Source organism: Pseudorasbora parva, chromosome 4, assembly GCF_024679245.1.
Source record: "Pseudorasbora parva isolate DD20220531a chromosome 4, ASM2467924v1, whole genome shotgun sequence".
NCBI lineage: Eukaryota > Metazoa > Chordata > Actinopteri > Cypriniformes > Gobionidae > Pseudorasbora > Pseudorasbora parva.
Genome location: NC_090175.1, coordinates 50,121,642 through 50,134,470, shown reverse-complemented (window position 1 = coordinate 50,134,470; position 12,829 = coordinate 50,121,642). Strand labels below are relative to the sequence as shown.

Below are 12,829 nucleotides of genomic sequence, written 5' to 3'. Positions count from 1 at the left end.
AGAACACAGTTTATTTTAATAAATAGCATTTTAATTAAAAAGGTTTTTCAATCAAGATAGCCCACCTAAATGGATTTTTCATCCGTGTTGATGCTAATTATATTTAGGTCTTATGGGAATTATTTAGCTAGTTAATTATGACTGGGGAAAAACTGAACATGGGCATCGCAGCAACAAACAGGATACACATAGCCTAATAATTTATACGATTTTATAACACTCAGCTATTTTCTACATGAGGCTTAGAAAGTTTCAGCATGGTAGGCCTACGCAGAAATGTCAAATAGCTATGTCATATGGTGGCTTAATTAGCCTACAAATGAACTGTTCGAAAGAACCGATTCGCGGAAATGAATTGTTGACTTACCATGACTACCACGACTTCTGTGTTGTCTTGTCAGCAAAGTCTGCCTGTTTATTGGTCAGAAGTTTCAACTAACTCCAACGGAACGACATTCACTAAACTCCCTAAAATAGATCATCCTAGTAGATTCTCGCATTCAGAATAAAGCAGCGATTCAATTAGTAATATAATAATTGAACGACTCTTAAAAGTATTTTCCTCGCTCCCTTAAATTACTCAATCTTTACTTAAGTGAAGTCTCTTCATAAAGTTCGATCAAATGTTCGATATTTCAATTAAAAATAAATGATGCACTTAGTGAATTGACATTTAAACAGTCAAAATCCCCTAAGGTGAAAAGTAAACAGGCCTACCTCAGAAGGCTTGTCCGCAAATGTGGAACGTAGGTCGACCAAACCGTGGGACAATACTGCCCTCTGCAGGACCTACATTTGTAGTTCACATTCGTCTGCACTGCAGACTACATTTGTGTAACCCCATAAACAGACAGTGTTTAAACAACTTATGACTTTATAGTTGGTTCAGGTTTTGAAGGTAATTAAATAGCTGTTTTGCCAAAACAGATGCTCTACTTTTTCGTTTTCAACAGTTAGTAGAACTGATTCATTACACCCGCAGTGGTTTGGCGCCCTCTCCTGGTCAATGTTGAAGTCACCGTTTTCTATCGAATTGAGATACTAGAGTGTAATTGGACTTTTAACGTTCAATTTAATAGCAAGGTGTATTACCATATAAATCTTCCAAATACAAGTTCAATTGAGAAAAAAATGCATTTATGAAATATTGCAATACAGATTTAGTACAAACATGAAATAATGGGAAAAAAATAAACACTTTTTTTTTCTGTATTCAAAAACTTGTGCAGAATTATGTCCACTTAAATATAAATAAAGCAGCTTATATTATGCATTCTATGTATAAGTATATTAACACTTTATCATTTTAAAAATTATATATATATATTATATATATGTGTATGTGTGTATATATATATATATATATATATATATATATATATATATATATATATATATATATATATATATATATATATATATATATATATATATATATATATATAGCATATGCAGTTTTCGAGATAGTGAACTTAAAGTTGCCATTGAGTTGTGAGTACTGCTAACATAGGAAACTGAGAATTTAAAGATACTTGAACACAGAAAGAGTTGCACCATGAAACAAAGCTCTTGAAATTGATTCTGTTAAGTGCAATTCATATATATATATATATATATATATATATATATATATATATATATATAGTGAGGAAAATAAGTACCCACAAAATAACACCCACAAGAACCGCCACAGGTGCATGTCCACTGTGAGAGACTCTGAGAGCTGTGTCTCATTTCGTTAAATTTCGAAGGCAGCGTCCTCCGGAGGACACATCCTGTGTAGGATGCAGTATATGGAGTGTCCTCAGTCAGAATTAAACGTCCTTTGTAGGACACACATCACGTTGCTATGCCAACACGTTCAGCCTCGTTGCTCTCACGCCAGTTTATATGAATGAAAATTATTTATAACTTGAAAATTACTATGAAATGTTTCTTGTCTTGACAGCAATGTACTGTTCTAAACGTTTAAATAGCACTAAAGCGTTGTAATCCTGTTAACCACAACTATCTGTTTGAGGTAATAGAGCTTAAAAAATAAAAACAAGCTTGAACTTACTTTTTAAACACCACACCTACACTTGCATGTATATCTGGCAGTAGTGCAGTTTTTTCATATAATATAAAAAATATATATATGACAGTTGTTAACGGCAACACAAAAAATTGTGGGTTATCTCCAGCCGCGAAGGCTACACCTCATGCACACTCCGAAATTCTGTGAAAGATGGATGCATTCGAAGGTCGCATTTGGAGTGTCCTACTCACTTTTTAAATGAGGCGGCCTTATGACGTATGCAGCCTTCAAATGCGATCTCTGGAGGACGCAGCCTTCTGAAATGAGACACAGCTATAATCTAAAAAAAAAACACACACACACTGCAGGAGGAATTTTGGCCCACTCCTCAACACAGATCTTCTCTAAATCAGTCAGGTTTCTGGCCTGTCGCTGAGAAACACGGAGTTTGAGCTCCCTTCAAAGATTCTCTATTGGGTTTAGGTTTGGAGACTGGCTACGCCATGCCAGAACCTTGATATGTTTCTTACAGAGCCGCTCCTCGGTTATCTTGGCTGTGTGCTTCGGGTCATTGTCATGTTGGAAGACCCAGCCTCGACCCATCTTCAATGCTCTAACTGAGGCAAGGAGGTTGCTCCCCAAAATCTCGCAATACATGGCCCCGGTCAACCTCTCCTTAATACAGTGCAGTCTGACCACATTACTTTCTCCTATGACTCCTCTGGATCATCCAAATGGACATTGGCAAACTTAAGACGGGCCTGGACATGTGCTGGTTTAAGCAGGGGAACCTCCGTGCCATGCATGATTTCAAACCATGACGTCTTAGTGTATTACCAACAGTAACGTTGGAAACGTTGGGCCCAGCTCTTACAAGGTCATTGACCAGCTCCTCTCGCGTAGTTCTGGGCTGATTTCTCACCTTTCTTAGAATCACAGAGACCCCACGAGATGAGATCTTGCATGGAGCCCCAGTCCAAGGAAGATTGACAGTCATGTTTAGCTTCTTCCATTTTCTAATGATTGATCCAACAGCGGACCTTTTTTCACCAAGCTGCTTGGCAATTTTCCCGTAGCCCTTTCCAGCCTTTTGGAGGTGTACAGTTTTTTTCTTTAGTGTCTTTGGACAGCTCTTTGGTCTTGGCCATGTTAGTAGTTGGATTCTTACTGATTATATGGTGTGGACAGGTGTCTTTATGCGGCTAACGACCTCAAACTGGTGCATCAAATTTAGGATAATAAATGGAGTGGAGGTGGACACAGGCAGTCTAACAGGTCTTTGAGGGTCAGAATTCTAGCTGGTAGACAGGTGTTCAAATACTTATTTGCAGCTGTATCATACAAATACAAATTTTCAGGCAACGTGGGGGTGAGGATGCTGGCGTCTGTTCGCAGCTTCTCCACCCACAAATTATGTTAACTGTACTATTAGATTCAATTTTTTTTTTTTATGTTTATGAATAGTTTAACAGTCAGAGCTACAATTGGGACTGTTGCTGATTGCTGGCAGCCACTGAGAGGATGTTGTTCGCCGTTCGACGTTTTCCACCGCTTCTCTGATGTTTTTATTTGAATTGTTGCAGTTGGTTCAGGTTTGAAGGACATTTGATGTTGCTCGCTGCAGCTGCTCTCTCTTCTGGGTGTCGGCTGCGCACTGGTGATCTCCCTCGGGCTTGAGCTGCAGTGGCTGAAGTTTGCACTGGGCTAGCGTCATCAGTGTCCGGCGTGATGTTGGCATGTTCCGCTTCTCTGCTGCTGAGTCTCGGCTGCGCCACTGTTCCGTCTGCATTGCGGCCGTGGAGCAGCTTGGACTTCTGTGCTGACCCCGGTGTGTCCACAGAAATGTCCGGAGAGCTTTGTCCGCCTCCTGCATGGTGCTGCGGCAGTCCCAATCATCTGGTCTTCAGCTGTCATGCCTCGACGACATCATCAGGACACTGCCGAATTGGGAATATGTGGCAACAGAGCCTCTTGCGCTGGGAGAAATTTAATACATGGAGTGGACCCCAGTGTACTGCGGAGCTTACAGAGACTTCCACCTTCAGCTCTGTTTTCTGTTCACCATCAGCTCTGTTTCTGTTCAGTTGTCTGTGTTGGTTGTTTGTTTGTATTAGTCTATATTTTTTCTTGCTATTCATTTTTTGTTGTTATTTATTATTTTAATTATTTTATTATTTTTTCCCTGTGTTGCACTTTGAGATTCTTTGGCATGAAAAATGTATTATAAATAAAATCTATTATTATTATTATTATTATTATTAAATAAATAAATAAATAGTTAAAAAATAATATATTATGATTTCTGGATTTTTAAAAATTGTTTTAGATTATTTCTCTCACAGTGGACATACACCTAAGATGACAATTTCAAACCCCTCCATGATTTCCAAATGGGAGAACTTGCAAAATAGCAGGATGATCAAATACTTATTTTCCTCATATTGTGATGGGGTCTATATACTGGTCCTTTAAAAAAAGTTCCTTTAATTTCCTATATACTGGTCCTTTAAAAAAAAAATCATAAAATAGCATTTATGATAAAAGTTCATTATTTTCCATAATGTAATGATAAAAATTAAACTTTCATATATTTTAGATTCATTGCACACCAACTGAAATATTTCAGGTCTTTTATTGTTCTAATACTGATGATTTTTGCATACAGCTCATGAAAATCCAAAATTCCTTTCTCAAAAAAAAAAAAAACATATCGTGAAAAGTTTCTCTAAACGAGCTATTAACCTAATCATCTGAATCAACTAATTAACTCTAAACAGCTGCAAAAGATTCCTGAGGCTTTTAAAAACTCCCAGCCTGGTTCATTACTCAAAACCGCAATCATGGGTAAGACTGCCGACCTGACTGCTGTCCAGAAGGCCATCATTGACACCCTCAAGCGAGAGGGTAAGACACAGAAAGAAATTTCTGAACGAATAGGCTGTTCCCAGCATCCAGAGCCACCGTGCATAGGCGTGTGCAGGAAAAGGGCTACAGGTGCCGCATTCCCCAGGTCAAGCCACTTTGGGCTACAGAGAAGCAGCACTGGACTGTTGCTCAGTGGTCCAAAGTACGTTTTTCGGATGAAAGCAAATTTTGCATGTCATTCGGAAATCAAGGTGCCAGAGTCTGGAGGAAGACTGGGGAGAATGAAATGCCTAAATGCCTGAAGTCCAGTGTCAAGTACCCACAGTCAGTGATGGTCTGGGGTGCCATGTCAGCTGCTGGTGTTGGTCCACTGTGTTTTATCAAGGGCAGGGTCAATGCAGCTAGCTATCAGGAGAGTTTGGAGCACTTCATGCTTCCATCTGCTGAAATGCTTTATGGAGATGAAGATTTGGCTTTTCAGCACGACCTGGCGCCTGCTCACAGTGCCAAAACCACTGGTAAATGGTTTATTGACCATGGTATTACTGTGATCAATTGGCCTGCCAACTCTCCTGACCTGAACCCCATAGAGAATCTGTGGGATATTGTGAAGAGAAAGTTGAGAGACGCAAGACCCAACACTCTTGATGAGCTTAAGGCCGCTATCGAAGCATCCTGGGCCTCCATAACACCTCACCAGTGCCACAGGCTGATCGCCTCCATGCCACGCCGCATTGGAGCAGTCATTTCTGCAAAAGGATTCCCGACCAAGTATTGAGTGCATAACTGAACATAATTATTTGAAGGTTGACTTTTTTTTGTATTAAAAACACTTTTCTTTTATTGGTCGGATGAAATATGCAAATTTTTTTAGATAGACATTTTGGGTTTTCATGAGCTGTATGCCAAAATCATCAGTATTAAAACAATAAAAGACCTGAAATATTTCAGTTGGTGTGCAATGAATCTAAAATATATGAAAGTTTAATTTTTATCATTACATTATGGAAAATAATGAACTTTTATCACATATGCTAATTTTTTGAGAAGGACCTGTATGTTCAACAAGGAAACCATCAAGTATTTGAGCTAAATTAGTCTTTATCAATTTGAAAAAGAGAATCTTTGTACCCGTAGAGATTTTATCAATCCCAAAAATGTGAAATTTATGTCTCAAATCTTTGTATCAACCATGAAGGATAATATATTTGTAAAAAGACTCAATTGTGCCTTTTAGTGAGGCCATTGAATGTTTTTTTGTTTTTTTTTAAATTATTATTATTGTTTTCTTGAGCAAATTAACCATCTTTAAAAAAAAAAATCACGTCTGCCATTATGTGAATATTATATTCTTTGTACAGTTTTAGCCAGATTATGCACACAAATGCCTTTCTCTTCAATATTCCTTGACACAACCAGATTGGCTAAAAGGTAAATACAGAGAGAGGTGTCAAACTCATGTTTGAATGAGAACGAGTGCAGTATTGTACAGGGCTAAGATAGAGAGCTGTAGTCATTGAGAGGTCCTACAGTGTGCTTGTTCTCCAGTCTTCAGTCTCAGAAAGGAGGACTCACTGTCCTCCTCATATTTCGTTTAGGTAGAGGGTCACACTTGCAGCCTCTCTCTCAGCAGGAAGAGGCACTGATCTTCTCTGATACTTCAAGATCTGATTTGGCGACAAGAAACCGGAGCCGTCCTCCCCCCAGACGAATCAAATCCACAGCACTGTCAGAGACAGACATAGGTCGGGATTCAAATTTCAGGGTTAAAAGAAACATATTTTCATGGCAAAGAATCATGACTGGTGAAAATGCCATGGTATATTTGATTGCTGATGGTGTAGCCTATATATAGCCCTAACCTCTGATAGTCTGCTCCTATGAGACTGGTCCCATTCACTGCCAGGATTCTGTCACCAATGCAAAGTCGCCCGTCTGCAGCCGCCGGTCCATCTGGAATCAGTGTCCTGATGTAGATTCCAGGAGAGTTCAGAGGGGTGTGCTGTATATACAGTACAGAAAGTGAGAAAACAGCTAACGTATCAAAAACATAATCAAACATCTGTCCACAAATAGCAACTACATTGGATAGAATTTGATCACCAAAAATGTATTTTAGTTAAGATCATTTGGCAGTTTTATAGTAATAATAGAGGTTGAATATAAAAGTTCTGTTCCAAAACCTAAGTTGTCTGTCTGTCTAAAAAACTATTCTCTTAAAAATTCTCCCTGTAAAAGGAACCAGATCTAAAATCTGCTCCTGTAATGATAATTTGTGTTAAAAGGAATAGAAGTCATAGCTATTTTACATTTTAGCTGGCACTTGTTGCAACACACTGTCTAGGTTTTGAAACAAATGTATAGTGTTATGGTTATGGCCATAGAACATTGATCACCAGAGTTAAAAGTCAAAGTAATACCGCACAGACTCACAAGTCCATCGATAAGTCCCATTCCCAGGCCGTACGGTCCTTTATCCAGGTCCACTACAAAGACGGAACAGATATCATCAGAGTTTGGGCCCAGATGAGAGACAGGGACAGGGAAAGGAAAACCACAACCACTCAAAGGGCCTGGAGAGGGGCAGGGACAAACAAACACACACAAGACTCAGTGCTCATTTGACACACACACACACACACACACACACACACACACACACACACACACACACACACACACACACACACACACACACACACACACACACACACACACACACACACACACACACACACACACACACACACACACACACACACACACACACACACCACATCTACACACAGACTCTGAAGACGGGCCAATAAACAAAATCAATGTTCACAAAGGGCAAATGCATCTGCTGCACATGCAAACAAAGTTATTAAATAATGCAAGGACAAAACGCACGCAATACTGACATGAAACTATACACACAGAGCTCTGTGCATATGTTTATATGAAATAAACACATGTATCACACATGAACTCATTCAAGTGAAATAAAAGTGATGTACGCAAATCAGACATGATTACATGTCCGTTGTCAAATAACCAAAACTAATGTGCAGACACTAACAGGCTCATTCCTACTACATAGTACATTATGTCCTCATGAGACAATTGGATATATATCATATTTGTTTACACTGATCGCAAAGAGTGAGATTTATTTATATATATATATATATATATATATATATATATATATATATATATATATATATAAAATGTCATTTAATATTGATTCAAACAACACTTAGATATTGTTTTATATTTCTGCTAAGAAAACAGCACAACATGCATTAGACTGTTTATAAAATATAAAAATATTTTATATCATATTTGTTTACTATGATGTATATATATATATATATATATATATATATATATATATATATATATATATATATATATATATATATACAAACAAAACAAACATTTTCTTAGAAATATTAAAATGCATTAGCCTGTTTATAATAAATAATAATGAATAAATAAAAAAAGTTTGTATTAGTAATAGATTTGATGAATTCTCTGGTGTTTTGTGATATGTTTGTCTCATTTTAAGACATTCCATTCAGTTGAATAGAAGAGGAAAGAACTGCATAACAGGAATGACCCAAAAGACAAAATCTAGCAGAAAGAACACACACATCCACGACCCAAAAGGCGTTTTTGACTTGCCTTCAATGCCATTGCTGATGAAGCCATTGATTTTCTTGTGCTCTGGAGTAGAACGCATGCAACCATTGGACTTTGTGTGAGAGTGTGTATGTGTGTGCTCTTGTGAAGCATGCTCAGGGTAGTGGACTGGATTGGGCTGCGTGTTGGAGTGTATATACGTGTGCTCCGGATAGAGGGGCGTGTTAGGTGGAGTCAGTATACAGGAAGAGTCTGTCGCTTGGGTTTGGCTGGCGTAACGGACGCTGGTCCCGTTTCTGTGGTGAATGCTGTGTGGTGGCTTGTCTCGTGGTCGTTCCTCAGCTCCCGCTCCCTCTCCTCTCCCTCCGAGACCCGCGGAGGAGCCCCGCACCTCCCCCTCTCCCTCCCCACGCATAGGAGGTGCTGGATGGGAATTGGAGTGAGGCTGAGGAGGCTCACGCTGGAGAACAGAATTATCCTCATTTATTAATAACAATATATAAAAAGTAAAGAGTAAACAGAAAAACAATGTCATCTCAAGGTCAAGTTATTCCTCTAAAGTCACCATGAAATCAAAATTGATTCTTATTTTATGGAATATTGCAGTGTTTATGATAAATAATTTACCATTTTAATCTTTAAAGGGATAGTTCACCTAAAATTAGACCCCATTGACATGCATTATACGAGCAAAGGTTGGAGTTAAAATCTTCATTTGTGTTCTACTGAAGAAACAAACACACCTACATCTTGGATGCAATGGGGGTCAGCAGATAAACATCAAATTTTCATTTTTGGGTGAACTATCCCTTTAATCACAAAACTCTTCTTTTCTCTGATGACTATCACTCATATGAAATCAACCAATAGCAAACCACAACAATCCAAAAATAGTAGCTACATTGGATAGAATTTGATCACCAAAAATGTCATTAGTTAGGCTTGTTTGGCTGTTTTATAGTAATAATACGGGTTTCATATACAAGTTCTGTTCCAAAACCTAAGATGCCTGTCTGTCTAAAAATTATTTCTCATAACCACTTCAGCTCAGCGCCCCACATTTACGTCCAAATTTGCATAAGTTATAATCATTCGAAGTATGCTGCAGTGCTGAAGTGGTTTAAGTCCCCATGAAATCAAAATTGAAGTTCTTTGGCTTTTAGTATGAATATGTTAGTCTTACTGTTATCTATAAGTTAGTGTGCTCCAAAACAGTGACGAAATTAGCATTTAGTAGATATAAGCATTTAAAACTCACTTCCGCCAATATGGATAAATGATTTTCATGACATCACTGCACTTCAGCTTCTCATCAGATTTTCTGTCCAATCAAATCCTCTTAAGAATCTACAGCGTCCCGCACCCAAAAAACAATGAACCGGCTAAAATCAGTCACTTGTTCATTAATCAGTCACTAATTCATGTGCCGTTTTTAATCTCATGCGCCGCTTCTCTTCTCATGTGCCGCTTCTCTTCTCCGATGACCATCACTCACATGAAATCAACCAATAGCAAACCACAACCATCCAATCAATTTCCCATAGAAATCAAGTGCCACCCTACATTTTTTCTAGAAGAAAAGACTATCGTAACTTCTGTTTCATGCTGACTTTTAAATATGTACATGCTAGTTTTTGACTTTTATATATATACAGGTCCTTCTCAAAAAGTTAGCATATTGTGATAAAAGTTGTTCATTATTTTCCATAATGTAATGATACAAATTAAACTTTCATATATTTTAGATTCATTGCACACCAACTGAAATATTTCAGGTCTTTTATTGTTTTAATACTGATGATTTTGGCATACAGCTCATGAAAACCCAAAATTCCTATCTCAAAAAATTAGCATATCATGAAAAGGTTCTCTAAACGAGCTATTAACCTAATCATCTGAATCAACTAATTAACTCTAAACACCTGCAAAAGATTCCTGAGGCTTTAAAAAACTCCCAGCCTGGTTCATTACTCAAAACCGCAATCATGGGTAAGACTGCCGACCTGACTGCTGTCCAGAAGACCATCATTGACACCCTCAAGCGAGAGGGTAAGACACAGAAAGAAATTTCTGAACGAATAGGCTGTTCCCAGAGTGCTGTATCAAGGCACCTCAGTGGGAAGTCTGTGGGAAGGAAAAAGTGTGGCAAAAAACGCTACACAACGAGAAGAGGTGACCGGACCCTGAGGAAGATTGTGGAGAAGGACCGATTCCAGACCTTGGGGGACCTGCGGAAGCAGTGGACTGAGTCTGGAGTAGAAACATCCAGAGCCACCGTGCACAGGCGTGTGCAGGAAATGGGCTACAGGTGCCGCATTCCCCAGGTCAAGACACTTTGGGCTACAGAGAAGCAGCTGGACTGTTGCTCAAATTTTGCATGTCATTCGGAAATCAAGGTGCCAGAGTCTGGAGGAAGACTGGGGAGAATGAAATTCCAAAATGCGTGAAGTCCAGTGTCAAGTACCCACAGTCAGTGATGGTCTGGGGTGCCATGTCAGCTGCTGGTGTTGGTCCACTGTGTTTTATCAAGGGCAGGGTCAATGCAGCTAGCTATCAGGAGATTTTGGAGCACTTCATGCTTCCATCTGCTGAAAAGCTTTATGGAGATGAAGATTTGGTTTTTCAGCACGACCTGGCACCTGCTCACAGTGCCAAAACCACTGGTAAATGGTTTACTGACCATGGTATTACTGTGCTCAATTGGCCTGCCAACTCTCCTGACCTGAACCCCATAGAGAATCTGTGGGATATTGTGAAGAGAAAGTTGAGAGACGCAAGACCCAACACTCTGGATGAGCTTAAGGCCGCTATCGAAGCATCCTGGGCCTCCATAACACCTCAGCAGTGCCACAGGCTGATTGACGATATATATATAGTACAGGCCAAAAGTTTGGACACTACTATTTGTAATGTTTCTGAAAGAAGTTTCTTCTGCTCATCAAGCCTGCATCTATTTGATCAAAAACAAAGATAAATGTTTTAATATTGTGATATATTATTACAATTTAAAATAATTGGTTTTCAATTTATTATACTTTACATGATCATTTATTTCTGTGACGCAAAGCTGAATTTTCAGTACCATTTATCCAGTCTTCATTGTCACCTTCAGAAAGCATTCTAATATGATGATTCTGTCAAGGATCCACCGGCACATTTTGTATATGTGCGTTTGGTTGTGTTGGAGGCGTGGTCACTGATCACTTCAATCATTCACCAGCTGCACCTCATCTCACCTGCCTATTTAATTGCCTCACTTGCAGTCTGTGTTTGTCGATCGTTGCAGTTGTCCATGAGTGTTCTACATGTGCAGTCGTCTTTCCTGTGTCTGTGTGGATTCTTCCGTCCTGGATTTCCCGTTGTCTGGTCTGTGCCCATTGTGTCCCTCTGTCATGTTGCTGCACCGTCTCCTAGAGCTTCCTACATCTACCTGCCACGAACCACCAGAGACTGAGCTTTTGCTGTCATTTACTGAGACTGAGCTTTTGCTGTCATTTACTGTCTTACCAGTATCAGTAATAGAGACCTTTTGCATTCGCTATTAGATCTGCATCTGTCTTCATTCTCATTCCGCCGTGACCGATTAATTTTCAACGTTGGAAACAGTTCTGCTGCTTAATATTTTTTCATAACCTGTGATACTTGTTTATAATACTTTGATGAATAAAAAGTAAAAAAAAAGTTGCCCTTTGTTTGTTTTAAGTAAAATAGCAAACGTATTAAAAATAGAACTATTTTGTAAAAACAATATACACTACTGGTCAGTAATTTGGGGTCAGTCATTTATTATTATTTTTTTAAATCAATTTTATTCATCAAAGTTAAATTGATAAAAAAAAATTATAGTAAAGGAGATTTATATTATTTGAAAATGTTTTTATTTTGAATAAATGCAGTTCTTTTGAAGCTTTTATTCATCAAATATATTAGGCAGCAGAACTGTTTCCAACACTCATAATTAATCAGAATATTAGAATGATTTTTGAAGGATCATGTGACACTGAAGACTGGAGGAACGATCCTGAAAATTCAGCTTTTCCATCACAGAAATTATTGAAAATTTAAAGTATAATAAATTGAAAACCAAATATTTTAAATTATAATAATATATCACAATATTAACAGTTACCTGAACAGCCCAGTACCTGAACAGTTCTTTGGAGAAAGTGACTTCCTTACGGAGCCCCAAAAGGGACATGGTGAAGGAAAAAAATGTGTCAATGCTTTTGCATTCTCTCGCAAATGTTTTGTGTTCCCAGATACAATTTTCATTCCCTCACAAAGAGCTCAAAACCTCTTGCGAGCGATTGCAACGTTTAT

The 12,829-nt window shown here is 38.4% G+C and overlaps 1 protein-coding gene across 4 annotated transcripts in view; it reads right to left on the bottom strand.

Moving 5' to 3' along the window:
• Positions 1-5,908: 5,908 nt before the first annotated feature.
• radil (Ras association and DIL domains) overlaps positions 5,909-12,829 on the bottom strand; it is a 32,160-nt gene continuing 25,239 nt past the window's right edge. For 3 of the 4 annotated variants that reach the window (XM_067442161.1, XM_067442160.1, XM_067442163.1), the window contains 4 exons: positions 8,552-8,969; positions 7,316-7,455; positions 6,745-6,884; positions 5,909-6,608 (listed from right to left, as the gene is read on the bottom strand). In XM_067442161.1, coding sequence (XP_067298262.1) covers positions 6,509-6,608; positions 6,745-6,884; positions 7,316-7,455; positions 8,552-8,969 — 798 coding nt within the window. In that variant the 3' untranslated portion in view covers positions 5,909-6,508. The remainder of the gene's footprint in view (positions 6,609-6,744; positions 6,885-7,315; positions 7,456-8,551; positions 8,970-12,829) is intronic. The other variant, XM_067442162.1, reaches the window with a different exon arrangement.